Source organism: Pelobates fuscus, chromosome 3, assembly GCF_036172605.1.
Source record: "Pelobates fuscus isolate aPelFus1 chromosome 3, aPelFus1.pri, whole genome shotgun sequence".
Classification (NCBI taxonomy): Eukaryota; Metazoa; Chordata; class Amphibia; order Anura; family Pelobatidae; genus Pelobates; species Pelobates fuscus.
Genome location: NC_086319.1, coordinates 341,227,529 through 341,255,419, shown reverse-complemented (window position 1 = coordinate 341,255,419; position 27,891 = coordinate 341,227,529). Strand labels below are relative to the sequence as shown.

The following is a 27,891-nucleotide window of genomic DNA, read 5'->3' as shown; positions in this document are numbered from 1 at the left end:
TTATTTTGCTGTGTCTGTATCTTGGCTCATCTGCGACTGAAATGCTTCCCGACAAATGGAAATGACAAGTCCCCAATGTAAATGAGATACTAGAAGCTAAGGTAAATAAATATAGCTGTTATATTTTACAATGCAAATGTTTGTGCTGGCACCAGAACACAGCAAAGAGTATTGAACATCTTGAGCTTGATCATATGGTTACTGAACTCCTGCTTTAACAATGCCATAAATGTTAGAAGAGAAAAATAAATCTGTCAGGTGCATAAGTTTTCAGGAAGAAGGAAACACTGTATGTTAGAGAGTTCAACACAACAACATTCGATTCTTCACCATTTCCGATTTCAACCATTAGGCTTAAAAACAAAAACAGTCCTTGAGAACCTAATCCTATTAGAGGTTTAACATCTCTTCAGGGAACGTAATGACATATCACTCAGAGATGCATTTAAGGGATACTCCAATCAGTGATTAGAAGTGGCCATGGAGGTAAAAGTGATTAGAAGTGGTCATTCTGGTAGGAATTTGTATGTGCGGCATCTGTATGCTGTGACATTGCATTTTTTGAATTGGGTTTTATATTGCATTAACTTTGCATTATATATATTCACAATGCTCTTACAACATACTAATTTGTCTCCTACCTTGGAATTAGTGTAGGACCCACCGATATTGGTGCACTGTGAAGTAGTGGTGGGCTTAACACAATATGGCCATATGGTGGAACTGAATCCCCATTTTTGTTTGCTGAGATGGGTGATTTTAAGTAGCCTTGTTTAATTTAAGACTATTTTAATGTGTGTGCTGTAACTTAAAATGTATTTTGTATGAATTTTGGTCTCTACGCTTGCTCCATTGCTAAGAAATGCATGTTCCGGGTGTACCCCCGATTCCCTTTTTGTCTTTTCTATGAGCGATACATAGATCGCTTATGCTATTCTCATCTGGTGCTCTTTTGAAAAAATATTCATAGATGGTGTTTAGAGCCAAAGATGTAGAGCCAAAGATACTTTTCATTTGAGCTCTGGATTTTCTAATAAATGCTGGAGATGCTTTGCTTACAGAGGTGGAAGATGGTCTACATATTTAGAGGAAAACCCAATATTATACTAATTTTGAGCAATGGTAGCCGAGATTATGTTAACTGCCTCTGGTTTTCATTTATCTCTGGCTTCCAACCATTACCTGCTCTTCATGCTCTCCAAAAGTATTCCCAAACATCCAAACATTTTAATTTCTGATAATTCTCATCACTTCCCTTTCTTTACTTGCTATAAACTGCGCTACTACTGCCATTCCCTCATAGTTTGTATTTATTCACCACATTTCTCTTAGCAGTTCCTATGAATAGATGGTGTTCCACAAATTAGGTGATTCTAAATCATATTCTAAGACCTAGACCTTTTGAAACTTTTTTCTGTCCAATAAGCGAGCTGAAGACCACTCCACAACTACTACTAATGGAGGCATGTGCCTCGGCATTTAACTAATCACAAGGTAGAATTTTTATTTTATTTTTACTGTTACTGGTCTTGGGACACATGCTTCTGCAGATAGATCTGTTTCATTCTAATACAATTTTATGGAATGTTATATGTGAAAGCCACCATTATCATTTTGTATATTTTACTTTACCCATACTGTTTTCTTTATTTTATTCTTCATTTTATGTTTTCTTCGAAATGGAGATTGCACTTTAGCAATATTGCTATCTGTACTTTAAAATGGAAAAAAAAAGATCTGCATCTGGGAAGCCTGCCTAAGATCTGTTTAACTCCTGCCTAGAATTTGTGCCTCCATTAAGTCTGATTATTGCATTAAGGCAATAAAAGAGTAGAGTCTCTGTACAACTAAAAGTGCACGGAGCCAGGCTTTGCCCAGAGTCAAAACAAACATTGATAGATAAAATAAAGGTAAAAGCTGCACCAAACAAAATAAAATAAAATAAAATAGTCCAAATATGAGAAAACGTCCAGATAGAATAGGGTAAAAGTCAGTCTTAACTGGGTATGTCTTCTTTAAGGTAAATTCCTACAGTGGTGTAATCCTTGTTTTCCTTCCTCAGGTGATCCAATGATATGAAAAGATAAAAACAGAAATCCCAAATAGTGCAGTAAGTTCTTAAAGGTATAATGTATATATAAAAAGAGGAGAGGTGTAGCACTCACATTTGGTAGAGCTATGACCAGCTCTAGTGTAGAAAGCGTACAGCGGTACAAATCCCCGCTTATGGGATTCAATGCGGTGTTACTGGAATGCAATGCAGTGTTCTTCTTGTTCTTCTGGGGTAAGTGCCACTCAGAAAAAAAGTAAAACAGACCAATAGTGTTCTCCGTATAAAAACAGTGTGAGAATAAAACAAATAAATGAAATGGTACTCACAAATATGTAGCAGGCTGACTGCTCCTTGATGATAGCGTAGGTGGAATAATCCCCACCAAGGATTTCTTGGAGTCCAGAGGTATAAAATGCCAGGTGAAGAAAAGTATATTAAGATTCTAGGCACAACTAAAATAGTGACCAAAGAAATCTTTAATACATAAAATATAAAATATCCATAAACGCGTTTCGCCCACAGTGGCTTTATCAATATGGAATAAAAAAAAATAGTACGGAGCGGAGCCAGCAGCCGACAGGAGCAGACGTGCTGCACGAGCGCTCCGCTAAGACAAGCCTGATAAAGCCATAAAACGAACCCAAAACAGCTCGGTTCGAAGCCAGAACACACTGCCAGTATGGGGAAGAAGTCCAGACGCCAGGGACCCGTCAAACCAGCGGGATCCCAGGACATTGGAGATCTCCTACTCCGGCCTTCCAGAGCCTCGGGCCCGGCCGCGCCTAAAGAAAATGGCAACTCGTTTTCAGCCTCCTCCGAAGAACGGGGTATGGACGAGCTGGACGAGATCCCAGCCGCAGGGGGACTTCATTACACATCCTCCGATGAAGATAATGAACTGCCAGCTACCAAAGGCGACATTAAAGCACTCCTCCGCAACATCCGAGGGCTATTTGCGGCAGACATCGCCATAGTGCGAGAGGACATACACAAAATGGAAGGACGGGTTACTGCAGTCGAAATAGACACGCAGGGACTCTCCTCCAAATACCAAACAGTGGAGGCCCTGACAGCAGAGCTCCAACAAGCCCAAGCACAACTTACCACTCGAATGGACACTATGGAAGACAGGCACAGGAGCAGAAATATCAAGATCAGAGGCATTCCTGAGTCAATTACGCCCGGGGAGCTGCCCCACTATGCCAGGAGACTGTTGAGCACTATCCTAAACCCCAGACAGACCAAACAAGTCCTGGTGGACGGGATATTCCGCATACCCAAAGCTACGAAGGCACCGGCGGACTCCCCAAGGGACGTTATCGTCCAGTTCCAGACAAGATCAGCGCAACTGCAAATAATGGCGGCAGTGAGGGGACAGCCCACCTATTCCTTCGAAAATACTCACCTCGTATTCTTTCAGGATCTATCCAGACCCACGCTGCTATGGAGAAGCCAGTTTAAACCTCTGACCTCGATACTACGCACCCACTCAATACCATACAGATGGGGCTTCCCCAGGAGCCTGCTCATATCGCAAGGGGAGAAGAGCATGCGACTCACCACAGCTGCAGAATCGGATGCAACGCTCCAATCCCTGGGCCTGAGGAGCCTGCAGGAACAGAGGGCACAGGTACAGGGGCGGAAAGCACCACATAATTGGGACATTGATAAGCTCATACCGTTCCAACCCTCTGGAACCTCTGCAATGGGCCGGCCCCCCCCCCGGTGCAACTGCATCCTCCAGTTACCCAGAGAGGAAGGAACAGCACAGACCAGGTACTTGAGGTCCTGAACTTACTCAACCTTATTCAATAACCTGCCCAACCCCTCCCTGCCCAAAGTGTTCTTTTCAAGGGTCCAAGGTTTTGCGCCTGGTAACACAGCGCCTCCACCTACCACTAGGCCCTTCGAAGCCGAGGGTGAACAGGGGGAGAGCCTTGACACATCCGGGAACAAACTTTGAAGAGGACACTCATCGGTACGAAAATGAAGGACCTTTTCTTCAATAATGCCTACCACATCCTAAATCGCAAAATATTACCTTATAATGTAAATAATGTAAATATTTGATCGCCTCACTCTGCCAATATGCCCAACTCTGGACATGTACCTGTCTTAGTGAATTGTAATTTACCTAGTTTGAATTCCGTCGAATTAAATTTACCTGTAGCTATAAACCGAAGGCACTTATGGGGCACATAGACCTTATCTATTGTACAAGGTAATATTGCCAAGAGGGGGGAAAACAAGTATCATAGCATAAGACAAGTAAGATAGAAGGCCTACCGAGCCATGGGGAGGGATAGTAGACACTTTCCCAGCACATTGAAACACATAATAAGCTAACACAGTACACATAAAGTGGAGCAGTAGCCGGGGAATTGTCCCCGCACCCCCAGCTAACGAATTAAACAAGGGTAATACACATAACGGCGAATCACCCCAAGTTACCCCCACCTCACAATCCGAGTCCCTAAAGAGGGAGCGGCCCCTCACTCTAGTCTACTCTCCAATAAGCACACCCAATCTTCAGGGTAGGCAGCTGGATGGGTTCATCACGACCAAGGCGCTGCCCGATCCATACATACCCCCCCCCCCCAGCTCAGGGTTACAGAGCACCCCACCCAGCCTACAACAACAGCACACCTCTAAGAATAGAGTAACCTAGCCTGTATCTTTTATGTACAAGCGACTGTTACGAAACCTGTATATATATATATATGTATATATGTTACCTACAACTCATATCACCCTCTTACCTGACACAAATTGTGCATTGTATGCCTATCAAACCTCCGAAGCGAAGTTAATGTTATTCTTTCTCATGCTCTTTAACGTTACTCGAAAGTATAAGCAAAACCCCTTCAAAGTCCATATATTGTTGCGTTTTGTCAGGGGGGAAAGGTATTAGATTTTCAGGGACACTGCTGTTGCATCTAAGTCGCACTTAAAACTATATGAGAAAATTACTTGAAGATATCGATAGCACTTAAAATTCCTCATACATATGTGATTGCTATACTCTACTAATTTAGCTTGTTATAATAACCCAAAAAAAAAATGGTGCATTTACGCTGGATGCTGTACAACAGTTGATGAATAAGAGTTTGTAAAAGTTTGTAAACTGTATGTGAATGCTGTTGTGGCATTTTTGATATGCAAATGTTAATTCAAGCACAACAAAAATAAAGAATTATAAAAAAAAAAAAAAGAAGAGTACAGGTTGTCAGGTAACGTGCAACATGGCTTACGCAGAAGCCACAACAGGTACACAGCGGAACAGGCTCATTTTGGCATAGTTATAGGTGCATACTTGGTTCACTCTGTGTGTCGAACAGGGGGGGGGGACGGCTGTGCCGGCCTCGGCACCCGAAGGTATCCCGGTCGGCAGCCTTGTGAGGGCCCGTGCAGCAGTCCGCCGCCCAGGTCCCACCCCACCCTGCTGCATATGAATTCCGTTGTGATGTATGCCAACGACCTCATTATGTATAGAGTTTCTGTGGTGGTTCCCGTGTTCACTGCAACATACTGTACGGTCACTGTTATATTTGTATACTTGAAAAACTACAAAACTGTGTGGATAAGTTGCAGCACCTAACCTGAAGTGTGTAGGGAAGGGAAGGGCGGGGAGTGTGGCAAAGATGGGGCCAGGTGGATGCCTGGGCCAGTCTCCTCTTGGTCGGCTCCAAGTAAGGTAAGGGGCCGCGCTGGTTGGTGGTGAGGGTCTTACCAGGGGTCTAACCTTTGCCCTTGATTCTCTGGCCCAGCCCGTGTAAGCACTTAGTGACCCCGTGCATGTCAGTTCGGTCAGCCTCTTTCTCGGTGGGGCACATCTGTCGGGAGTAGCGGCCCGTTCGGCCTACAGGCCGACACATGCCAATAGGGGAGGAGGCAGTGGCCACGGGTGGGGGGGGGAGGGAGGGGGGAGAGGAAGAAGGGAAGGGGGGTGGGGTCCCTCGTCGGGAGACGGCAGGGGCCAGCAGGAAAAGAAAAAAAAAAAGGGACAGTCTCCATCCCCGGGCGGGGGTGTGGAGTGCAGGCTCACGGGTCAATGTATGCCTCCCATGGTTCCCAGACCCTGAGAAAGTGCGTCTATGTGTCTCTCACCTGTGCAGTGAGCTTGTCCATAAGGAAAGCTTCCTTGATGTTACCTATAACCAGGGGTCAAGTCCTGGGGAAAAAAGTGTGGGAACTCACCCAAGATTCCGCCTCCTTCCCCCCCCCCCCTTAAAAATAATTGCACTCCTATGCATATAGTGCAGTGCAGGGTGTGTATAATAAATTTAGTGTGTTTGTAGTGAGTGCAGAGTGTGTATAATGAATGTAGTGTGTTTGTTGTGAGTGCAGTGTGTGTATAATGAATGTAGTGTGTTTGTAGTAAGTGTAGAGTGTGTATAATGAATGTAGTGTATTTGTAGTAAGTGTAGAGTGTGTATAATGAATGCAGTGTGTTTGTAGTGAGTGCGGATTGTGTATAATAAATGTAGTGTGTTTGTGGTGAGAGCAGAGTATGTATAATGAAGTGTTTGTAGTGAGTGCAGTGTGTATAATAAATGTAGTGTGTTTGTAGTGAGTGCAGAATGTGTATAATGAATGTAGTGTGTGTGTAGTGAGTGCAGTGTGTATAATGAATATAGTGTGTAGTGAGTGCAAAGTGTGTATAGTGAATGTAGTGTGTTTGTAGTGAGTGCAGTGTGTATAATGAATGTAGTGTGTTTGTAGTGAGTGCAGAGTGTGTATAATGAATGTAGTGTGTTTGTAGTGAGTGCAGAGTGTGTATAATGAATGTAGTGTGTTTGTAGTGAGTGCAGATTGTGTATAATGAATGCAGTGTATGTAGTGTGTTTGTAGTGAATGTAGTGTGTTTGTAGTGAGTGCAGAGTGTGTATAATGAATGTAGTGTGTAGTGAGTGCAGAGTGTGTATAATGAATGCAGAGTCTATATAATGAATGCAGAGTGTGTATAGTGAATGTAGTGTGTTTGTAGTGAGTGCAGAGTGTGTATAATGAATGCAGCGTGTATAATGAATGCAGTGTATGTAGTGTGTGTGTAGTGAATGCAGAGTGTGTATAATGAATGCAGAGTGTGTATAGTGAATGTAGTGTGTGTAGTGAGTGCAGTGTGTACAGTGAATTTAGTGTGTTTGTAATGAGTGCAGAGTGTGTATAATGAATGTAGTGTGTTTGTAGTAAGTGCAGATTGTGTATAATGAATGCAGTGTGTGTGCTGGATTATGTGTGTGTGTGTGTGTGTGTGGGTGGGTGCTGGATGATTGTGTGTGTGGGTGCTGGATGATGTGTGTGTGTGTTGGATGATGTGTGTGTGTGCTGGATTATGTGTGTGTGTCCTGGATTATGTGTGTGTGCTGGATTATGTGTGTCTGTGCTGGATTATGTGTGTGTGTGCGCTGGATGATGTGTGTGTGTGTGCTGGATGATGTGTGTGTGTGTGCTGGATGATGTGTGTGTGTGCTGGATTATGTGTGTGTGTACTGGATTATGTGTGTGTGTACTGGATTATGTGTGTGTGTGTACTGGATTATGTGTGTGTGTACTGGATTATGTGTGTGTGTGTGCTGGATGATGTGTGTGTGTGTGTACTGGATTATGTGTGTGTGTGTGTACTGGATTATGTGTGTGTGTGTGTACTGGATTATGTGTGTGTGTGTGCTGGATTATGTGTGTGTGTGTGCGCTGGATTATGTGTGTGTGTGCGCTGGATTATGTGTGTGTGTGCTGGATTATGTGTGTGTGTGTGCTGGATTATGTGTGTGTGTGCTGGATTATGTGTGTGTGTACTGGATTATGTGTGTGTGTACTGGATTATGTGTGTGTGTGTGCTGGATGATGTGTGTGTGTGTGTGTGCTGGATGATGTGTGTGTGTGTGTGTACTGGATTATGTGTGTGTGTGTGCTGGATTATGTGTGTGTGTGCTGGATTATGTGTGTGTGTACTGGATTATGTGTGTGTGTGCTGGATTATGTGTGTGTGTACTGGATTATGTGTGTGTGTGTGCTGGATTATGTGTGTGTGTGCTGGATTATGTGTGTGTGTACTGGATTATGTGTGTGTGTACTGGATTATGTGTGTGTGTACTGGATTATGTGTGTGTGTACTGGATTATGTGTGTGTGTGTACTGGATTGTGTGTGTGTGTGCTGGATTATGTGTGTGTGTGTGTACTGGATTATGTGTGTGTGCTGGATTTTGTGTGTGTGTGTGCTGGATTGTGTGTGTGTGTGCTGGATTATGTGTGTGTGTGCTGGATTATGTGTGTGTGTGCTGGATGATGGGGGGGATGCATTTGCTTTTTAACTTTTATGTGTGTTTTTTTTTTTACTTTACTCCCCCCTCCCTGCTTCTTACCTTGTCAGGGAGGGGGGAGATCGCCTGGTGGTCCGGTGGAGGGTAGCAGCCGCTGCACACAGGGGCCATCACACGCGGCGTTCTTCTCCAGCTCTCTCAGCTTCAACTCTCGCGAGACTCGCCTGTGCGGAGCGTTGCCATGGTAACCCGTGGCAACGCTCTTACAGCTGCGGGTCTCGCGAGATTTGAAGCTGAGAGAGCTGGAGAAGAACGCCGCGTGTGAAGGCCCCTGTGTGCAGTTAGCAGGGCAGGTCCTGCAGGACTGGGAACGGCGTTCCTGCTTTGGAAAAAGTGCAGGAACGCCGTTCCCATGCGTTCCTGCAGGACTCGAGCCCTGCCTATAACTCTGTGCAATGGTGGCGTGTCTATCTGGAGCCACGTTTGCGCCAAAGCGCGTCTGGCCGCCAAGTTAATCTTGTTCACTAACTTCTGTTCCCTGGGTGGGAGATTGTTGATAGGTTTGGCTAGGAGACACGTCCAGGGGTCTGGTCTAATCGGTTGGTGGAGTACGTCTGTCAGGAGTTTAGTTACTTGGTCCCAATATAGGGAGACCTTAGGGCACGTCCACCACATGTGGAGGTAAGTACCCTTGGCTCCACAGCCTCTCCAGCAGTCATCCGAGGGCGTTTTCCCCATTCTGTGCAGCTTCACTGGGGTGGTGTACCACCTCATCAGTGTTTTGTAGTACTGCTCTTGGTGAATGACACAGACTGAGGATTTGGCCGCTGCCTCCCATATATCTTGCCAGTCCCCGCTGTCAAGGGTTTGTTGGAGTTCAGCCTCCCATTGTAGTATATAGGAGGGTGTGTGGGAGTCTTTTGTGGGTGCACTTAGTTGCTCGTAGAGGCGGGTGATGAGGCTGGCACGCGGTCCGTCAGACATACATAACGCCTCATAGAATGTGGGCTTTGCCCTGGCCGCTACCGCTATTTCGGGTTTCCTGGCAAAGTCCCTGAGTTGGAGGTAACGGAAATAGTCTTTATTGGTTAGTGGGGCCTTCGTTTTGAGACTGTCAAAGGTGTGAAAGGAGCCGTCTTGGAACAGGTGACAGTAGCGCTGTACACCCGTATTCTCAAGGCCTCGAAAGTCTCTAGGGGTCATGCCTGGTGGAAACGCTTTGTTGCGGAGATAGGGTGTCAATGGCGAGACTGGGTGCGTGAGGGCAAATTTGTGTGCAGTAGCATTCCAGATCCGAATCGAGTTAAGGATGGCGGGGCAGGAGGTGCGAAGCTCCGGGCGGTCGGGCTTCGGGACCCACATCCAAAACTGAGGGAGATCAGTACTCATGAGGTGCGTTTCTAGGTCAACCCATCTATGTGTGTCAGGTGGCGAATGCCATTCTATAATTTGCGCTAAGTGGGCTGCCAAGTAGTATAGGTGGAGGTGTGGAAGTCCCAGTCCCCCCCTGCCCTTCGGGGTGTATAGGGTGTGTCTTGCTACTCTGTGTCTCTTTCCCGCCCAGATGAAGTTGTCTATTGCTGTTTGTAGGGGTGTAAGGTCAGATTTAGCCACGGCGACCGGCAATGCCTGGAAAATGAAAAGGAGGCGTGGGAGGAGGTTCATTTTAATGGCATGCAGCCTACCCAGCCATGAGATGGGCCGATCATGCCATCTGTCCGAGTCCCGCCGTAGCGCCGCGATCATTCTCTGGTGGTTTTCCTTATACAGGTCCTCGTAGGTTGACGTTAGCCTAACCCCTAAGTATTTAATGGGTTGTGTGCTAATCTTCAGGGCTATCGTCTGCTGCAGCCATTGAATGTCCGCTTCTGTCAGCCCTATCGGCATGCCGACAGACTTGTCAATGTTGATTTTGTACCCAGATACCTGGTGATAACTGTCGAGGATCCCTAGTACATGGGGGATGGGGGTTCGAGGGCTTGTGACAGTGAGCAAGATGTCGTCGGCATAAGCCGATATTTTAAATTCTGCGGTGGCCACCCGCACCCCCCGGATCTCCAGGTTCGTGCGTATGAGGTGTAGTCGGGGCTCCAGGGCTAAGATAAAGAGGAGGGGGGAGAGGGGGCAGCCTTGGCGGGTGCCATTTCTCAATTCGAAGGGGGGCGAGTGGACCCCTGGGATTGCTATTTGCGCTCTCGGGGAGGTGTAGAGTGCCTTTGTCGCCGTTATGAACGCGGCGGGGAGGTGCATTGCCTCTAGTAGGGCAAACATGTAGGGCCACTGTATCCTGTCGAACGCCTTCTCTGCGTCCAGGGAAAGGACCAGAGAAGGCGCTCGCGTCTTGCCCGCCCACCACACTATGTCCACCGCCCGTCTAGTGTTACCATAGAGTTGTCGGTTGGGGACGAAACCCACTTGGTCCGCGTGGACCAGTTTGGGGAGGATGAGGTTCAGTCTGGTCGCCAAGATCTTCGCATAGACTTTAAGGTCAAAATTAATGAGGGAGATGGGGCGGTAGTTTGCCACATTCGTGGCATCTCTATCGGGCTTGGGGATCAGGACTATATCTGCTGTGGCCAGGTCGGCATTGGGCTGGTCGTCTTCCATCCAGGTCTTATACATCGCGGCTAGGCGGGGGACCAATTGTTCCCTGAAGGTTTTGTAGTAGGAGCCGTCTAACCCATCTGGGCCCGGGGCTTTCCCTCCTTTAAGGGCTGTGATTGCTCTGTCTATTTCATCCTTTTCTATCGGCGCTCCTAAGGGCACGGTGCTATGTGTCGGTAGGAGTGGAAGGTTGGCTTTCTGTAGAAATTCTGTAATTTGAGCTATGTGTGTCCTGTTCTCAAAGGTAAGGGCTGGGGAGTGATTGTACACTTGGGCGTAGAATTTGGTGAATTCGTTGCTAATGTCCCTGGGGCTGTTGAGAATACGTCCCTGGGTGTCTTTAATGACTGCAATGTTAGACGTCGTACGCTTAGGTCTAAGGGCTCTCGCTAATAATGTGTCCATTTTATTTGCGTTTTCATAGTAAAAACGCTTATTGCGGACCATGTCTCTACTGACATCGTCCAGCATAAGCTCTCTGAGTTGGCGCCTGATGTCCGTTAGTTCTCTAATCGTGTGTGGGGTGGCTCCCTGTTTGTTTTTCATTTCGGCCCTGCGTAGGAGGCTTTGTAAGTCCGCTAACTTCTCTAGTTTCTGTTTTTTGAAGTGTGTGGCCGTCTTAATTAGCAGACCCCGGAGTACTGGTTTATGGGCCGCCCACAGTGTGGTGGGGGAGATGTCTGGGGTGTCGTTTTCCTGGAAATAACGTGTGATCTCTGCAAGTATTCTCTCTTTGGTTTGGGGATGTCTGAATAACGTGGCGTTTAACCTCCATTTCCATGGGGCGTGTGGGCCTGGTAGTCTGATGGTTATAGCAATGTCAGCATGGTCAGACCATGATATGAGGTTTATGTTAGAAGTTGCGATCCACGACATGGCTAATGGGTTGACCAGGAACATGTCAATACGGGAGTACGTTGTATGTACTGCCGAATAGAAGGTATAATCCCGCACGCTTGGGTGTTGGAGCCTCCACGGGTCGAGTAGACCCATGCGTTGGATAAATGTGTGCAAGAGTTTGTCCTGACCCCCCTTACCCTGGGACCTAGGCAAACAAAGACCTCCCCCTCTGTCTAGTGCCGGGCATGGCGTGGCATTCAAGTCACCCCCCAGTATTAGCAGTCCCCTGGGAAGGCCCATAATCAGGGTTTCTAATTCAGTCCAGAAATCCCTATTGGAAGCATTGGGGGCATATTATTTATTATTTATTTATTAAAAATTCTTAAGAAACCCAGTCTTATTACCCATAGGGTCTCGATGCGCATACCAGCAATCAAAAACAAGCAAAACAATATCCAGCACACAACAGCATTATAATCACATGCATTTGAACCAGGTTAAAAATTTCATGTCATCCCGTATGCCTGAGCAAATAAAACTGTTTTTAAGCTCCGGCGGAACTTCAATAGATCATTCTCAAGTCTTAATGTCAGAGGCAGGGAGTTCCAAAATTGCGCTCCCTGAACATCACTCGTCCTCCCTCCGCACTTTTTCTTTTTAAAATTTGGAATCTTCAATAAGGCTAAATCAGCCGATCTCAAGGATCGACTGGGAGCATAGCGTGTGAATTTATCCTTCAGATAGTCTGGTCCCATACCGTGGATTGCCTTATATACCAAACAACCATTTTCATATACGTTGACTAGGTGGTAAGTATTGGAGTGAAGCGTGCCCGAAAGGACCACGTACCGGCCCTCCCCATCCTCATAGGTGTAGGTTACCATGAACGGGCAATTTTTATGGATTAGTATCTCCACCCCATTTCGTTTACAGAGTGCCCTGGAAGCGTATGCCCTGTTGTACACATGGTTAGTGAGTTGTAGCCCTGAGGTGCGTGGCAGATGGGTTTCCTGAATATACGCAATGTCCGATTTTTGGCGTCTGAGTTCGCGGAGGAGAAGTCTACGTTTATTTGGGCTGTTAAGCCCGTTAACGTTCAGGGACGTTAGTTTAAGTGCCATTGTGTGGAGAGGGGCTGCGAGGCAGAGTATCCGACAATACCAAGGGCACCCGCGTGCCTGCACTGAGGGTGTGAGTTATGTGGCGGTGCCGTCTCCCGCCTCAGGTCCAGTCGGGGTGCAGGGGGGGCAGGGGAAGGTAAGGGGGGAAAGGGGGAGGGATCGGGGGGGGAGGTGTGCGGCCGCGTAGGGTACGCAGTCGCGTCTGGTGAAAATAGGTAGTTGAGGTGGTGGGGTCACTTTAGTGTCTGCAGCTTCAACACCAAAACAGAACAAAACAGATCAAAACAAAGTATTGTACAAGAAAACAATATTACTATATACAATAAACAGTAGTAGTCCTGGTCTTAGGCCGTGCCAGGAGCTCTGGGGGTAGATCACCTCCGCGCCAAGGGAATCACCTCAAAACGGGGGGGAGACACAGCCGAAGAGCACCCCGGCGGAGCCCAATTAGAGCGTAGTAAGTCCAGGACCCCAAACCCTCAAGCCCGGGTGGCAGCGATACCCAGGATCCCCTGGGGGGGGGAGCAGGGGGGGGGGAGCCGTAGCGAGCGCCTCCCCCCCACGGCTCAGCCGTCGGGGGCGAAGGGGAGGACCCCCGGGAACATTACGGGCAGACCGGCGAAGGGTGGGCAGCCGGAAGAGGAGGCCCCTCCCAAGGGAGATCTCCGCACAACCTCCCCATCGCCGGGCAAACCCCTCCCATCGCGTCATCACAGGACGGCGCTGGGCTTCCCACTCATTTGGGATCCCCCGTCCGCCATATTGGGGCTGATAGTGAATGTTGTGGATGCGCCAGTGCCCCCCCCCAATCCCAGTGAAACCCCCCCCCTGCCCATCCATAGTGCAACAGTCTAACCTTAACTTCTGTGGGTGCATGCAAGAAACAAAAAAACATTTCCCCCAACCCACCCCAAACAAGCCCACCTAGTGTCAATCACATCTCCTCCGGTCTCCCTCTCTCCGGCTCACCTGGCACACAAAGGGTGTCCCTGCCTCTCTCAGGAGGGTGCCCGAGCATAATATACAGTGGCTGAGGGGAAAGTGATGCAGCGGGCTCTCCTACAGCTCTCTGGAGTTATGCTAAGGGCTCGAGTCACCTGGTTATATGGGACTTCTATCATAGTTACCTACCACCCGTCCCCAGACTATGACAACCCATTATAGCCCAGTGCTACCAGTAACTGTTTAGGGAAGGTTCAGGGCATTATACACAATAAACTCATGCTCATGTGGTCACAGGGAGTGTCCAAATCACCGCTCATAGTCCACACTCGGGACCCAATGTCCGTCCAGTGCTAGCGTTAGTCCCTCTGAGAGTCGTGTGCGCTGGGGGTCGAGCCTGGTCAAAAGACCTGTGTGGGAGTGCGGGGTCTGGAAATCTGCTGGCAAGTCCAATCCCAAGTCGGCAAGGAAGGTGGGTATATCCGTCGTCGGGAGCAGCACTGATGGCTTGGGGCCCTTGAAGACCAGGATCTTAAAAGGGTATCCCCAGGCAAAGCGCAAGCCGCTTCTTCTCAGCAGGTCAGTGACCGGCTTCCACTCTTTGCGGCGAAGGAGGGTGGCAGGCGCCACATCTTGAAAGATTTGGAAGCTGGTTCCTTGATGCTCGTAGGTCTCCTTTCTGCTTTGGTGCATTATGGCCTCTTTGGTCGTGTAGTAATGCCACCGCATGATGACATCGCGGGGCGGGCTGGTCTTCGGCCCCCTGGCCCATAGGGCCCTGTGAACCCTGTCCACTAGCCAGAGGTGAGCAGGGATATCGGGGAGGCTCTTTTGGAAGCAGGCGAGGAGGACTTCTTCGAGTTCTGTGTCCCCCACCGCCTCAGGTAGGCCACGAATGCGCAGATTGTTTCTTCTGGAGCGGTTGGAGACGTCCTCCAGCTCCAATTCAAGGTCTGTGACTCTGGTGAGGAGGGAATTCGTTAGGGTGACCGACTGGTTGTGCGCTTGCACCACGGTGCTCATTTGCTGCTCGATCTGGGTTGTGCGTACTCCGATGGCGGCAATTTCCGCCTTGACTTCTATGGCAGATTTTTTAATTTCTTCGGCCAGATAGCCTTTAACGTCCGCAATGGACTGAAGGATGGCGTTGGAATAGTCCTCCGGTGGACCCTCCGGTGCCCGGGCCGGGTCCCCGCGGTGAGACGCGCTCGGGCTCGTGGCCGCGGTCGGGCCGCATGTGGCAGGCCTCTGGGCCGCAAACATGTCCACCACGGACGGAGCGTCGCTGGTGCCTCGTTTCTTGTGCAGTTTGCGATTAGACATTGGCCGCAGCAACAGGGGAGTCCAGGGCTAAGCCTACAGCTCAAGGGTCGGGACTGGTGCCGGTTACAGTGCTTTCTTAGGGCGCCGGGGTGCGGAGCTCTCGCTCTATGCGGCCATCTTCGCTGGCATCCAGACCACGCCCCCCGTCACTTGGATTCTTGAAAGGGATAGTGAGAGTTAGCTAGGTGCTTAGGATTCTCCTCCTCTTCTGCCTGAGCTGTCCTTGGCACAAATGACACAGGATCGGCAGTAACTGATGATTAGAGGAGTAATTCTAGGTGCTTCAGAGTATTTAGAGATCAAAGAGTTCATGAGGGTCTTGGATAGGTATAAAAATCCATGGGCCCACTGCCCAGTACATGTTTTTTGGGTAAACAGAACTTGAGAGTGTTGGAGTACAGCCCGTCTTCAAGGGTTGCCCCTTTCTGTTTTCCAGCTTTGTATTTCTTCAGGGTCAGCAGCTGCTTGTCATTCTTTCAGAAGCTTGAGATCTGTGGATAGGATCTACATGGTGAGTATAGAAGTTTCTTCAGCGGACACCCTTCTGTCCACTTCCCTTGGTACACTTGTGGCTTGGTTGGCAGCTTGGTCAGCTGAGTGGTGCTTCTTGTCTTCCAGATTGATCCGAAATCATGTGCCGCACCCAGGGCATATCTTGAGTCAGTGTAGGTATTGGCATGTCTTCCTTCAGGCATTTTGCATGCCACTGAGAAGGCTGTCAATTCAGCGTCTTGAGCAGATGTGGGTGAGGAAAGTGAAGATGCTTGACGTACCTGATCTTCTGTAGCAACAGCAAATCCAGTATGGTACCTTTCCTCTTTATCCGCAAACAGAGTGGAGTCAGGATCTCGTAAAGCTACTGCATGCCCTGTTGAGAGGTGTCTTGTTTCTTCTTTCATCTGTTCAAAGCAACCATGAGGAGCAGTAGAAGAGGTTTCCTCACCTATTTCTGTGTGAGATTGGGGGTATTTGTCTTTCTATTTACAGTTCTCTTGCTGACCCCCCTCTGTAGAGAGCTGATATTGATTTTTAGTGTTTCATGTTTTTGTTCTAATGAGTCAGGTTCCTTCCATGAGATTTCTGGGGACTTAGTGAAGAAAACATGAGGGACAGCCACCTCCCAGTGATGATACAGGTGTCTTACTTCCATGGGTATCTGGGTCAGGACCGCACTATTTCCTTGAGAGTGCCCAAAACAGGTCTTTCATGATGAAGTGTACCTCCACCAGTCTGAATAATTTTTCGTAGTGTGGTATTCCCCCCTGGGAAGTGGCGGAAGAGTGGCCGGAGCAACTTTTCTTCAAAATATAATGTTGTCAGGTAGAGGCAGAGTTGTCTATGGGCGGAGGAAATTGGTAAGGAATAAGAAGGGAGGAAGCATATAAAGGATATAGATATGGTGGTGGGGAGATGGAGGAATGAGTAGTGGATGGAGCGAGAGGGGGAGAAGGTGGAGTAGGAAGGACAGGAGAAGTAGGAAGAGGAGAAGGTGGAGTAGGAGGAGGAGAAGGTGGAGTAGAGGGAGGAGTAGGAGGAGGAGAAGAGGACAAGGTGGAGTAGAGAGAGGAGTAGGAGGAGGAGAAGGTGGAGTAGAGGGAGGAGTAGGAGGAGAAGGGAGGAGTAGAAGGAGGAGAAGGTGGGGTAGGAGGGAGGAGTAGGAGGAGGAGGGAGGAGTAAGAGGAGGAGGAGGAGTAGGAGGAGGAGGGAGGAGTAAGAGGAGGAGGAGGAGTAGGAGGAGGAGGGAGGAGTAAGAGGAGGAGAAGGTGGAGTAGAGGGAGGAGTAGGAGGAGGAGGGAGGAGTGAGAGGAGGAGGGAGGAGTAGGAGGAGGAGAAGGTGGAGTAGAGAGAGGAGTAGGAGGAGGAGTAGAGGAGAAGGAGGAGAGAGGAGTAGGAGGAGGAGAAGGTGGAGTAGGAGGAGGAGAAGGTGGAGTAGGAGGGAGGAGTAGGAGGAGGAGGGAGGAGTAAGAGGAGGAGAAGGTGGAGTAGAGGGAGGAGTAGGAGGAGGAGGGAGGAGTAAGAGGAGGAGGGAGGAGTAGGAGGAGGAGAAGGTGGAGTAGAGAGAGGAGTAGGAGGAGGAGTATGTGGAGTAGAGGGAGGAGTAGGAGGAGGAGGGAGGAGTAAGAGGAGGAGAAGGTGGAGTAGAGGGAGGAGTAGGAGGAGGAGGGAGGAGTAGGAGGAGGAGGGAGGAGTAGGAGGAGGAGAAGGTGGAGTAGAGAGAGGAGTAGGAGGAGGAGTATGTGGAGTAGAGGGAGGAGTAGGAGGAGAAAGTGGAGTAGAGGGGACTGTAGATGAAGGGGAGGGATCGGTGGAAGGAGTAAGCGGGGGTGGGCAGGTAAGGGAGCAGACAGGTGATGTAGCAGTGGAGGATACATCAGAAATCAAGACTAGGTAGAAATTAGGAGGCAGGTAGGATTCTCTTCCGCTATGGAGGCTGCAAATAGCCCATGTACAACAACTATTAACTGACCCTATGCTTTCCCTAGAGAAAAATAAAAAAAGGCTAACATGCTCATCTTGTCTGAACAGGCCTCGAACGCTTCACTCCGTGGGTGTCCCGCAGTGGCTAACCCACTACATCTCCCACACCAGACTTGTGCCCGTGGAGACAGACGCTATCCCTGACTCTCGTTCTTTATTTTATTTATTTCTAACATCTCAAAATGTAATTCTTACTTATATCACAAATATACATTATCACAATTTTATGTCTCACAAATGGGATAAAACTTTTTCTACTCTTCACTGATAATGTATTTTTAAAACATACAAAATAGACAAATAACATTGTCTTCTGCGAAATAAATGAAAAAGATAATGGAGATTTTGTTAAGCTTTATAAACAGCTATACATTAATTCACCTTTCTGTTTTCCAGTTTCTGGCTGTTAATGACAATGTACAATGCAATAGAGCAGCAGGAAATGCTAGCAGAATGTTTGGCTGCATAGGGAGAGGTATTAGCAGTAGGAAGAGGGAAGTGCTCATGCCATTGTACAGAACACTGGTGAGACCTCACTTGGAGTATTGTACACAGTACTGGAGACCATATCCTCAGAAGGATATTGATACCTTAGAGAGAGTTCAAAGAAGGGCTACTAAACTAGTTCATGGATTGTAGGATAAAACTTACCAGGAAAGGTTAAAGGATCTTAACATGTATAGCTTGGTGGAAAGACGAGACAGGGGAAGTATGATAAAAGCATTTTAAATACATAAAGGGAATCAACACAGTAAAAGCGGAGACTATATTTAAATGAAGGAAAACTACCACAACAAGGGGACATAGTCTTAAAATAGAGGGACAAAGGTTTAAAAATAATATCAGGAAGTATTACTTTACTGAGAGGGTAGTGGATGCATGGAATAGCCTTCCAACTGAAATGGTAGAGGTTAACACAGTAAAAGAGCATGCGTGGGATAGGCATAAGGCTATCCTAACTATAAGATAATGCCAGGGGCTAATGAAAGTATTTATAATACGGGGCAGACTAGATGGGCCGAATGGTTCTTATCTGCCGTGTTCTTATCTCCATGTTTCTATGTAATGCACTTGCTGCTAGTAATAGATCTAGAATCAATACACTATAATGCCCAAAGTCTCAACTTCTATGCATATGCAATAATAAAATATCTGGGCTTACATCAAAAATTATGTTAGTCAGTCTTTAATCTTGGAGGCAAACATTATCCAACAAAGGCAGATTGGAACACACTCCCACCTTATCCATTTGTTAATAGTTAGGCTTATAATGTTTACTGGTTCCTTTTCAATTAGATCAAAACATTTTGAGACCAATCCTTAATTGTATTACCATTAAATTAAATTATTGAAACTTTCTAGTTTTTCCCTTTAGTAATTATAACTTTCCTGTTCATAATATGTGGGATTTAAGGAAAACAGCATGTCTTAAGATAGGATGAGCATGATAGGAGTAGGTCTCATGATCCAGGCAGCCATACGGGCGGAAATGACTTCACTGATATGGTAAGGGCAGAAGTGAGGGCAGGAGTGCTGTCACTTAAGGACAACCTTCTTTTGTACTAGGGGCCATTTTCTTTTAGGGCATTTCTACATTACACTATAGTATTGCCTAATAAAATAAATCAGAGAAGCAGCATTCTGTTCGGCAAAATGAAATACTAAACTATGGACAGACTTGACGGATTAAATAAGACAGTTGAAATCATACATCTAACAGCCCGTAAAGCTGTCTCTAGAAACATATACCTTTAAAATACTAACATGATGCAAAATAAACTCACGGAATGCAACCAATCTCCCCCATTATTAATTCCATTTCTAATTCTTATCGGTAGCTATGCATCTGAATCGCAAGCATGCCACCCCCCTCACTCCCCCCCGCACCTCCGCACGGAGACCAGAAGCAAGAGAGAGAGAGGAGGAGGGAGGGAGGGGGAGAGAGACACGAGAGAATCTACAGGCATAAGATTTAACCATGTCACTGCTGTACAGTAACAAGACAGAAGGATAGTTACATTACAATTATTGCAAAACACAAAACACAAAAAACACAAAATACAAAAACCCCACAGCATTTAAGATTGGGGTAGGGTGGGGACCAGGGATGGTGACCGTGGTCAGCTACATTTCGGTCATTACTGACGGGATGATGGGAGTGGTCACCTCCTGGACCCCATGACAGGGCTCTGGCTGGGAGAGCCTTCTAGTAACACAATTATTATGATATACATACATTCTTAACCCTTTGTTATCTAGTTCTTCCTCAACCCAACTTTCCTGCTGAATAGCTCTTGCTACTCTGTACCAGCAAAGCATTATCTGTAAGCTTGCCTTTCTTCTCTGTTAGTAATCTGCGCCAGCTCTCTGGCTGTAATCTACCACATGAAGGCACAGCAATCTTACACACCTTAGCAATCTTTTCAACTCCTTTAACCATCTCTTCACCCTCTCTGTCCTCAACTAGATCACACGCTAACCAGCCCTTACTGGGCTTTTCTAATCCCTGTCCCATTCCCCCTATAAAAGGCGTCCCAGATATAGAGTAAGGAAGATGAAACAGAGTGTCTACAATGCTCGACTGCCACTTGAGGGTGGGTCCCCAAGTGCGTCTTCCCAAAACGTAGACTAGTCACTCATTCCGCCTACCTGAGGTAGCCACGGATTGGAGCGAGGTGAGAAGTGTGTGACCAATTACTTCTCTCACAAGAGAAATAGGAGGGGAAAGTGTAAATAACACAGGAAGTAGAGTAAAAGTAAAAAGTGAAAGAAGAGACAGACACAGGAGTTTGAAGGACTCCCAATTAAGACAACATTTCAATTAAAATACAGTGCATGCATCACAGTTCAAATAAATTCAACAATAATCCCTTTCCTTTACTCATGTGGCCGAAGCCACCTCCCTCAACCTCGTAGTGTCCCCGCTCGGAGAATGACTTCCTCAAGTCTCACTACCAGCGGCCACAGAAAACAGCAACCATCTCCGACCCGCATCCTGTATAGCCTCCCTTGTTAAAAGTGGACCGATAAACGTGACCACCACTTCCCACACTCCCGTAGCGCCCCTACGGACCCACCCGTAAGTCTCACTACCACGTGGTGCTGGAGACAGCAATGCCTGCTAGAACCCACCCGCCACAAATAAAATTGGAATGCCACCAGCCTCAGCGCTCGAAGCTGGAGGGTACCACCTCTCTGCAAGCAGAGCTATGTGCACAATGAGGCTAGCTAGGCTATCAAAGTGACACCATGGGGAATCCCCAGGAAGCAATGAGTCTACACCCCTCCACAGATTCCCCCCTCCTCTTTTTCCTTACTGCTGCAGCTACCCAGCACCTAAAAGAGGTAAACAGGCAAAGAAGACCCCCAGGAAAACTTCCACAGGTCCACCCCCCTTTTTCCCTGCAGCCACAGCCACGTGGCTCCTAAAAGGGGTAAACAGGCTACAGAGGACCCCCAGGCAAACACCCACAGGTCCACCCCCCTTTATCCCAAAAGGGGCAAACAGACAAACAAAGGACCCCCAGGCAAACTACCAGAGATCCACCCCCCTTTATCCCAAAAAGGGGTAAACAGACAAACACTCTACCGGGGCACTTAATCTAAAGACAGACCAATACAAACACACCCAGGCAACAGATAGTCAAAATGCAGGTAAAAAGTATTAACAAATAAGGTATAGGTTCTCTGGGCAAGATATTACCTGTCTTTGATGTCCTCTTGGTAGCAGTCACAGACACTTGGACAGATAAATCAAAGGGGAAAAGGAACATACCGGGCTGCTGCAGTCTCCACCGTGTATTCAGAGGTGATCAATCTCCTTCCTTCCCCCAGGATTCATCTACCCAGGTCTTATTGGACGGCTGCCAGATAGGTCATAACCCAAAGCCCCACGTTGGATGCGCCAATTGACATAGATTATTTTAAGCAAACAAATATGTTTGAATGACTATCTGTTCCTGTCCAAATCTGAGATGATTAAATTGCGTATACGCAGAAGTAAATTCACACTGACACATGGAGTTCAGGTTAAAAATAACTTCAGAAAATTTAATGGCATCTGGTTAAAAAACGGGTATGCAGACCCTTTTAAAGGCAATATTACATCATCATAGAATATCAAGATAACAACAAATAAACATCATTAATTGGTCTATGTGCTAAGTGGTAAGTTAAATGCCCTCCCATCTATATTAGTAATTGGCTTAAGGGTTAAGTGGCTAGTGGGGCATCCTCCCATCATGGGATGTCGTCATTTCTGACAGGGATGGGACATAAGATCCAGGCGCCATTGTGGTTAGCACGAGGCTCGCTCGATGGGAGGGGGAATCTGGCAGCCAGCCATTTTGAGTACTTGGCACCGTTTAGCTTCGAGGTTAGTTTCAAGGCTTTTTAGAGAATGGACATTTCATTAGAGCAGTTTCGACCTAGCTATGGCATACATTGTTACATATTACAGGAACTTGATAATTCCGGTGTTAGTCATATTCTTCTAGAAAATACATTCTCTTTCTAATATTCTAAATGCTGTTAGGAAAATCTGTCATATAATGAAGTTAAATGGAGTTAGTGCAAAAATTTAATAAAGGTTTTTTAATAATTCTACATCACAAACATAGCCAGGATTCAGCTGTAAGCATTTGCAACACTTACAACAATCAAGTAAAATACATTCATATAAAATGTAAAAAGTTACTTAGCCAGTCAATGGAATTACATGAATGAATAAGTAGATAACTCCCTAATTCCTACGGTATTAGGGAGCTATCTACTAAAGGGCTGAAATACCTAAATTGGTCTTTGAGCCAAATTTACTAATACTAAGTAAAGATTACTTAGTATTGGTAAATTATGCCCCTACTCGCTATACCGCGAGTAGGGGCATGTCTATTCAGTGGTGGGGCGGGGGGAGAGGACAATAGGTCCCCCCCTTATTCTAATTTAGAGCCCCCACCCGCCACTCAGGGGTGGGGGTGGGGGGGAGGACAATGGGCTTGCTGAGATAGCTATAGAAGGCAAGCTTGTTGCCATATCAGACAATATATATGTATACCATTAAATAAAACTTTTTTTTTTTGTATGCTAAATTTTATTTTCAATTTATATTAAAGGCTTGTATTCAAGCCTGAAGCTGCTGGCTTTGTCCCTGTTTCCTTTTGATCTGCCCACTGCCTGCTGACATCAGCAGAAGTGGCAGCTTGATCCAATCACAATGCCTCCCCATAGGATTGGCTGAGACTGACAAAGAGGCAGATCAGGGGCAGAGCCAGCACAATTCAAACACAGCCCTGGCCAATCAGCATCTCCTCATAGAGATGAATTGAATCAATGAATCTCTATGAGGAAAGTTCAGTGTCTCCATGCAGAGGGAGGAGACACTGAATGCATTTTAGGCAGCCATGACCCTGGAAGGATCTCTAACAACCATCTGAGGAGTGGCCGGTGAAGTTATCACTAGGCTGTAATGTAAACACTGCATTTTCTCTGAAAAGACTGTGTTTACAGCAAAAAGCCTGAAGGTAATGGTTATACTCACCAGAACAAATTCAATAAGCTGTAGTTGTTCTGGTGACTATAGTGTCCCTTTAACTTTAAAGATTTGGAACATTTCATCATAATCCAGTATGGTCCAGAGCAAAACAGAAGCAAATATTACAAATGAGAAAGAGAGAGAGAATTTTTTCCCATGTATTCTCTAAACTTTTTTTTTATGCTGATGGCCAAGTGCAAAGGACAGAGCTTATAACAATGACTGACATTGCATTACACAGTTGCATATTAATGAGATATAGATTTCTAAATTTCATTTTATTTTACACACTTTGCTATTACATATTTATTAAACATTAAGTAAACAGAATATAAAAAATCCTGAGAATTGACAGTTCCCTTTAATATATAAGAAGATTTAGGATTTTTAGTGACTGCGTTGCAACTAATTTAAAAAAAAATTTATTCTATTTGCTAAGAACTGAATATAATTCACTTAACCCAACGTGAAATCAAAATAAATGCTTGATTTAAGGCAAGGGATCTCTGTGAACTCCATGTGAGAAATGAGAGCAGCAGAACTATTAATCTTCTCTACCCTTCACATACACAAATAGCCCTGGGTCTCAGAGGAGACCCTGACAGTTCTAAATTACACATATTTTATATATATTTTTTTCTCCCCGTGCTTTTGTGAAAATAAGTGACTGATTCATGTTGACAAATATAAATGATGTCAAATCACACATTTTTAGTTAAGGATGATATTCTTACCTCGAGCCATTCCAGAAGCTCTGCAATTTCCATCCCAATAACGCGCGTGTTCTGGGCAGCAGTGGGGTAGAACCCATAGGCGTAGGACAGCCAGTCGGCAATAATGACATTGATTGGCTTTTGTTTTGATTTTAAAGCTGAACCCATTTTCCATAACCAACTTTCCAGTCTCCCATTAATCTAAAGCATAAAAACATAATAACTGCATTATCAACAGGAAAAAAAAAAATAATCAATATGTTTTATTGTAGTGTTGGTTTTACAGAAATGTTTTACATTTTTGTGATTACAGAATAGATATATTTTATTAATTTATTTAAAATATAAAATGTTTAAATATTTAACATTTATGTATGTTGCATTCTCATCCTAAGCAAATATCTAGGATCTACAACCAGTAAGTGGATGCGATATCACAGATTATCCCTGGCCCCCTTTTTTTTCCTGTGGATGAAGCGCTGAATGTTTGCACACATACATTTATTTGCTCTTTGGAATGTGGATGTGCTGTGCATTCTGAAAGTCATCTATTTGCTTAAGAAAAAGGTAGTGATGACTGCATCTAACTCTAACTTATAGGGACATTACAATCACCAAAACAACTTTAGTTTAATGAAGCAGTTTTTGTTTATAAATTGTGCCTTTGAAGTCTGACTGCTCAATTATCTGCCATTTAGGAGTTAAATCTCTTTTGTTTCTGTTTATGCAGCCCTAGCCACACCTCCCCTGGCTGTGACTCAGCTAGCCTGCATGGAAATAAAAGGTTTAATTTTTAAGTAGATGTAACATACTTTAAAAGTCTTTATCTTCTGCTCTGTAAAATGAACTTTAATTACATATAGTAGGCTCCTGCGGGGTCTGGCAAGCTATTAACAGAGCAGAAGAATGGAAATTCTAAATTAAAGAGAATTTGCAATAAAGGAAGTGTAAACATTAGATGACTCTTTGCAGGAAGTGTGTAGGAAAGCTGTGTAAGTCACATGCAGCGATGCATAAACAAAGTAAATTAACTCCTAAATGGAAGAGAATTGAGCAATGAGACTGCATGGGGCATGATCTTTACACCAAAACTTTGTTTTGGTGAGTATAGTGTCCCTTTACGCTGCAATGTTGGAGGATACTGAGCTGGAGAACCACTCTTGGTATAGAAGACCTGTGAAGCAGTAATGTATTAACCGGAGGGCAGAAGTGGCAGCCCACCCAAGGTGACAGGCAGGAAGGGCTGGACAGAGTACCTCCTTACCATAGAATGCACTGACACTGTCCAGTGCTGACTGCCCTGCTCCATTTTTCACTCTATACATTGCTGGGAGCCGGTGTATGTGACATCACACCAGCCCTACATCAGTACAGAGCAATAGGGAGCTTGGTAATCAGAGATCCCAGCAGCAAACCAGTCGACACCAAAAATAAGGTTCCTCTCCAGCTCCCTTGCAAGGTAGGAAAAGAGAGTCTGAATGGACCTCATTGTGGGAAAACTAAATAAATAAAAAAATAAAAATGAAGTCTTTGTTCATGTGTATGAGTGTCTGTGTGTGTGAATGTGTGTGTATATGTTTGTGTGTGTATAAGGATGTGTATGTTTATATGTGTTAATGTGTATGTTTTTGTATGAGTCTGTATGTATATCTTTGTATCTGTGTGTGCATATGAATGTATGTGTGTATATGAATGTAAGTACATGTGAATATTAATGTCAATCTATATATGAATATGTACTGTATCTATATGTGAGTATGTGCATTTGTGAGAAGGGGGAATGCCAAAATACATTTTCAATTATGTCACCAAAGTATGCCTCTGTTTTGAAGTTAGTCTCTGGTCTGATCTGAGAGGTAGGTGGTTTCAGAGATTGTTTAAAATCATACAGGCCCAATGCAGTTTAGGCTGCCTCTTATTTAATCTTCATATAGTAGAGTTGAATTTGTCACAGCATTTTAAAGTTCTGGGGCCCCGGTCTATCTCATGGCATCCTGTGATTAATCCTCCAACGGGTCCCTTGAGATAGTGTGTTTAATTATAAGAGGAGAATGTTGCTCTATATGTTTGGACTCAGTGATAATTTAGATATCTCTACATTGTCATCTTTGAAAAATAGCACTGCCACAGATGTACCTTTGTGATATTTTGCATGGTTGGTAGAAACATACTGTAGTGAGTTATGAGGACGTTCTCATCTTTCAGCAAGAAGGGGAAGATTATAATATGAAATGAGGTCTTGTGCCATTAGCAAGAAGAAACACCCAAATGCTATGGGAATGATATTGGCACATGCAGATAATGGCAGAATTCCAGTTACCGAATTGCAGTTACCGAACCCTGATAAATACTTACCGACCATCCATGAACTAAAATGACCAAAGGAAGTGAGGCATTAAACGAGCACTTTTCCAGAGTTTCTGGCTGAAGAATTCGAACTTCACAAAAATCGTCACCTGTCCCGTCCTCATATACTTTAAACTTGGTCTGCGTGATGTGTCGATTTTCTCTGAATCGTAATGCTTGGTGATTGTCCGCAATAGTAATGCCTGTAATGCGTTTACAACAATGAAACGTTTGCATTTAAATACAACAGATAACATTGCAGCATAGACAAACAGATTGAAGTCAGAGGGAAAGCTGAACGAAAATGGCAAGAACCATGCAAAGAATTATGGGACTTTCAATTTCCCTCCAACTCTTTGTGACACATGGTCTAACATGATATGACAACTTCAATACTGTTAACAAAGTGGAAATTAGGGTTGAGCTTTTCTCCATTAGTGTTAGATAAGAATGAAAATCCACTCAATATTTTCATCTCAATGGGTGTAGCTTTCATTTGTTATAATCTTACAGGCCAGGAGGGATTTCACATGTAGGAAGAGAAAAAATGCCAACAGTAGATATATGAAAACGTTCCCAATTCAGTCACTCCCAGCAGATATTAAAGCAAGAGAGAATGCTGTTAGTAGCTATAATTTTTTTCCCATAGACATTCTTATACATGATAATTTAACCATTTCACTTAAATTCAACCATAAAGAATACAGAAAGGACAGAGAGGTGGCGAGAAAACAAAATAAAACAAGTAAAATAATAAAACCGAGAAAATTATATTTGTTATATATAGTCCACATATGTCCACATATGAATACGAACAACATTCAAAATAAGTTGTATCTATTAATGTATGACTAATGCAAGTATAGAATGAGACATGGATAATTTAGATACAATACTGATGAAAATGTCTAAAAATCATTAACAAATTATCACAAGGAAAATAAAAAATAAGAAAAGCGTATTAGAAATGAGATCAACGGGGGGCGTGGCCGACTGAGAGACTGAGCGGACGTCTCTGTGCGAGGCTCCGTGCAAAACAAGCAGAAATTAGACTTTGGCCGAAAAAAACAGAGACTTACCTGACCGAAACCCTCACCCCCACTTCAGGACACAATGGGGCGAAAAAATAGAAAAATTCAGCGCCCAGAGACACATCGCCTACCAGACATCCGACTCTCCTTTGAAAGGCACGTGCCGCGTCCGATATCCAAGATGGCGCCGGAAGCCAGCACAGAACAGGAGATGTCGGATGACTCCCCAGAGGAGGACGAACCCCTTACACTGCAATCGGGCAGGGAATCCGAATCATCCGAACCAGACGAGGACTCAGCCCCTGCAACAAAAGGGGACATTAAAAAGCTCCTACTGGACCTCAGAAAGGTATGGAAGGAAGACCTACAAGAGGTCCAGGCAGAGGTGGTGATAGTCCACAACAAGGTCAGAGCTATAGAGGCAAAAGAAGCAAAAAGAGAAAGCCAAATGCAGGAGGCTAGAACGCAGATGGAGGGACTGACATCGCAAGTGCAGAAGCTGAACCGCACGGTAACAATGCTGGAAACGCGCCATAGACGTAGAAACATACGTCTCAGGGGAATCCCAGAGATGATTGACACAGAGAAGCTGCTGCAATATACACAGAGCCTCATAGACACACTAGGAATCAGGGGAGGGACTGCC

General features: G+C 45.5%; 1 protein-coding gene across 1 annotated transcript in view; it reads right to left on the bottom strand.

Annotated features, from left to right (window-relative positions):
* LIPC (lipase C, hepatic type) overlaps positions 1–27,891 on the bottom strand; it is a 170,312-nt gene that overhangs the window by 42,128 nt on the left and 100,293 nt on the right. Inside the window, exons 3-4 of the mRNA XM_063449119.1 lie at positions 26,224–26,417; positions 23,890–24,069 (exon numbers count right to left, since the gene is read on the bottom strand). Coding sequence (XP_063305189.1) covers positions 23,890–24,069; positions 26,224–26,417 — 374 coding nt within the window. The remainder of the gene's footprint in view (positions 1–23,889; positions 24,070–26,223; positions 26,418–27,891) is intronic.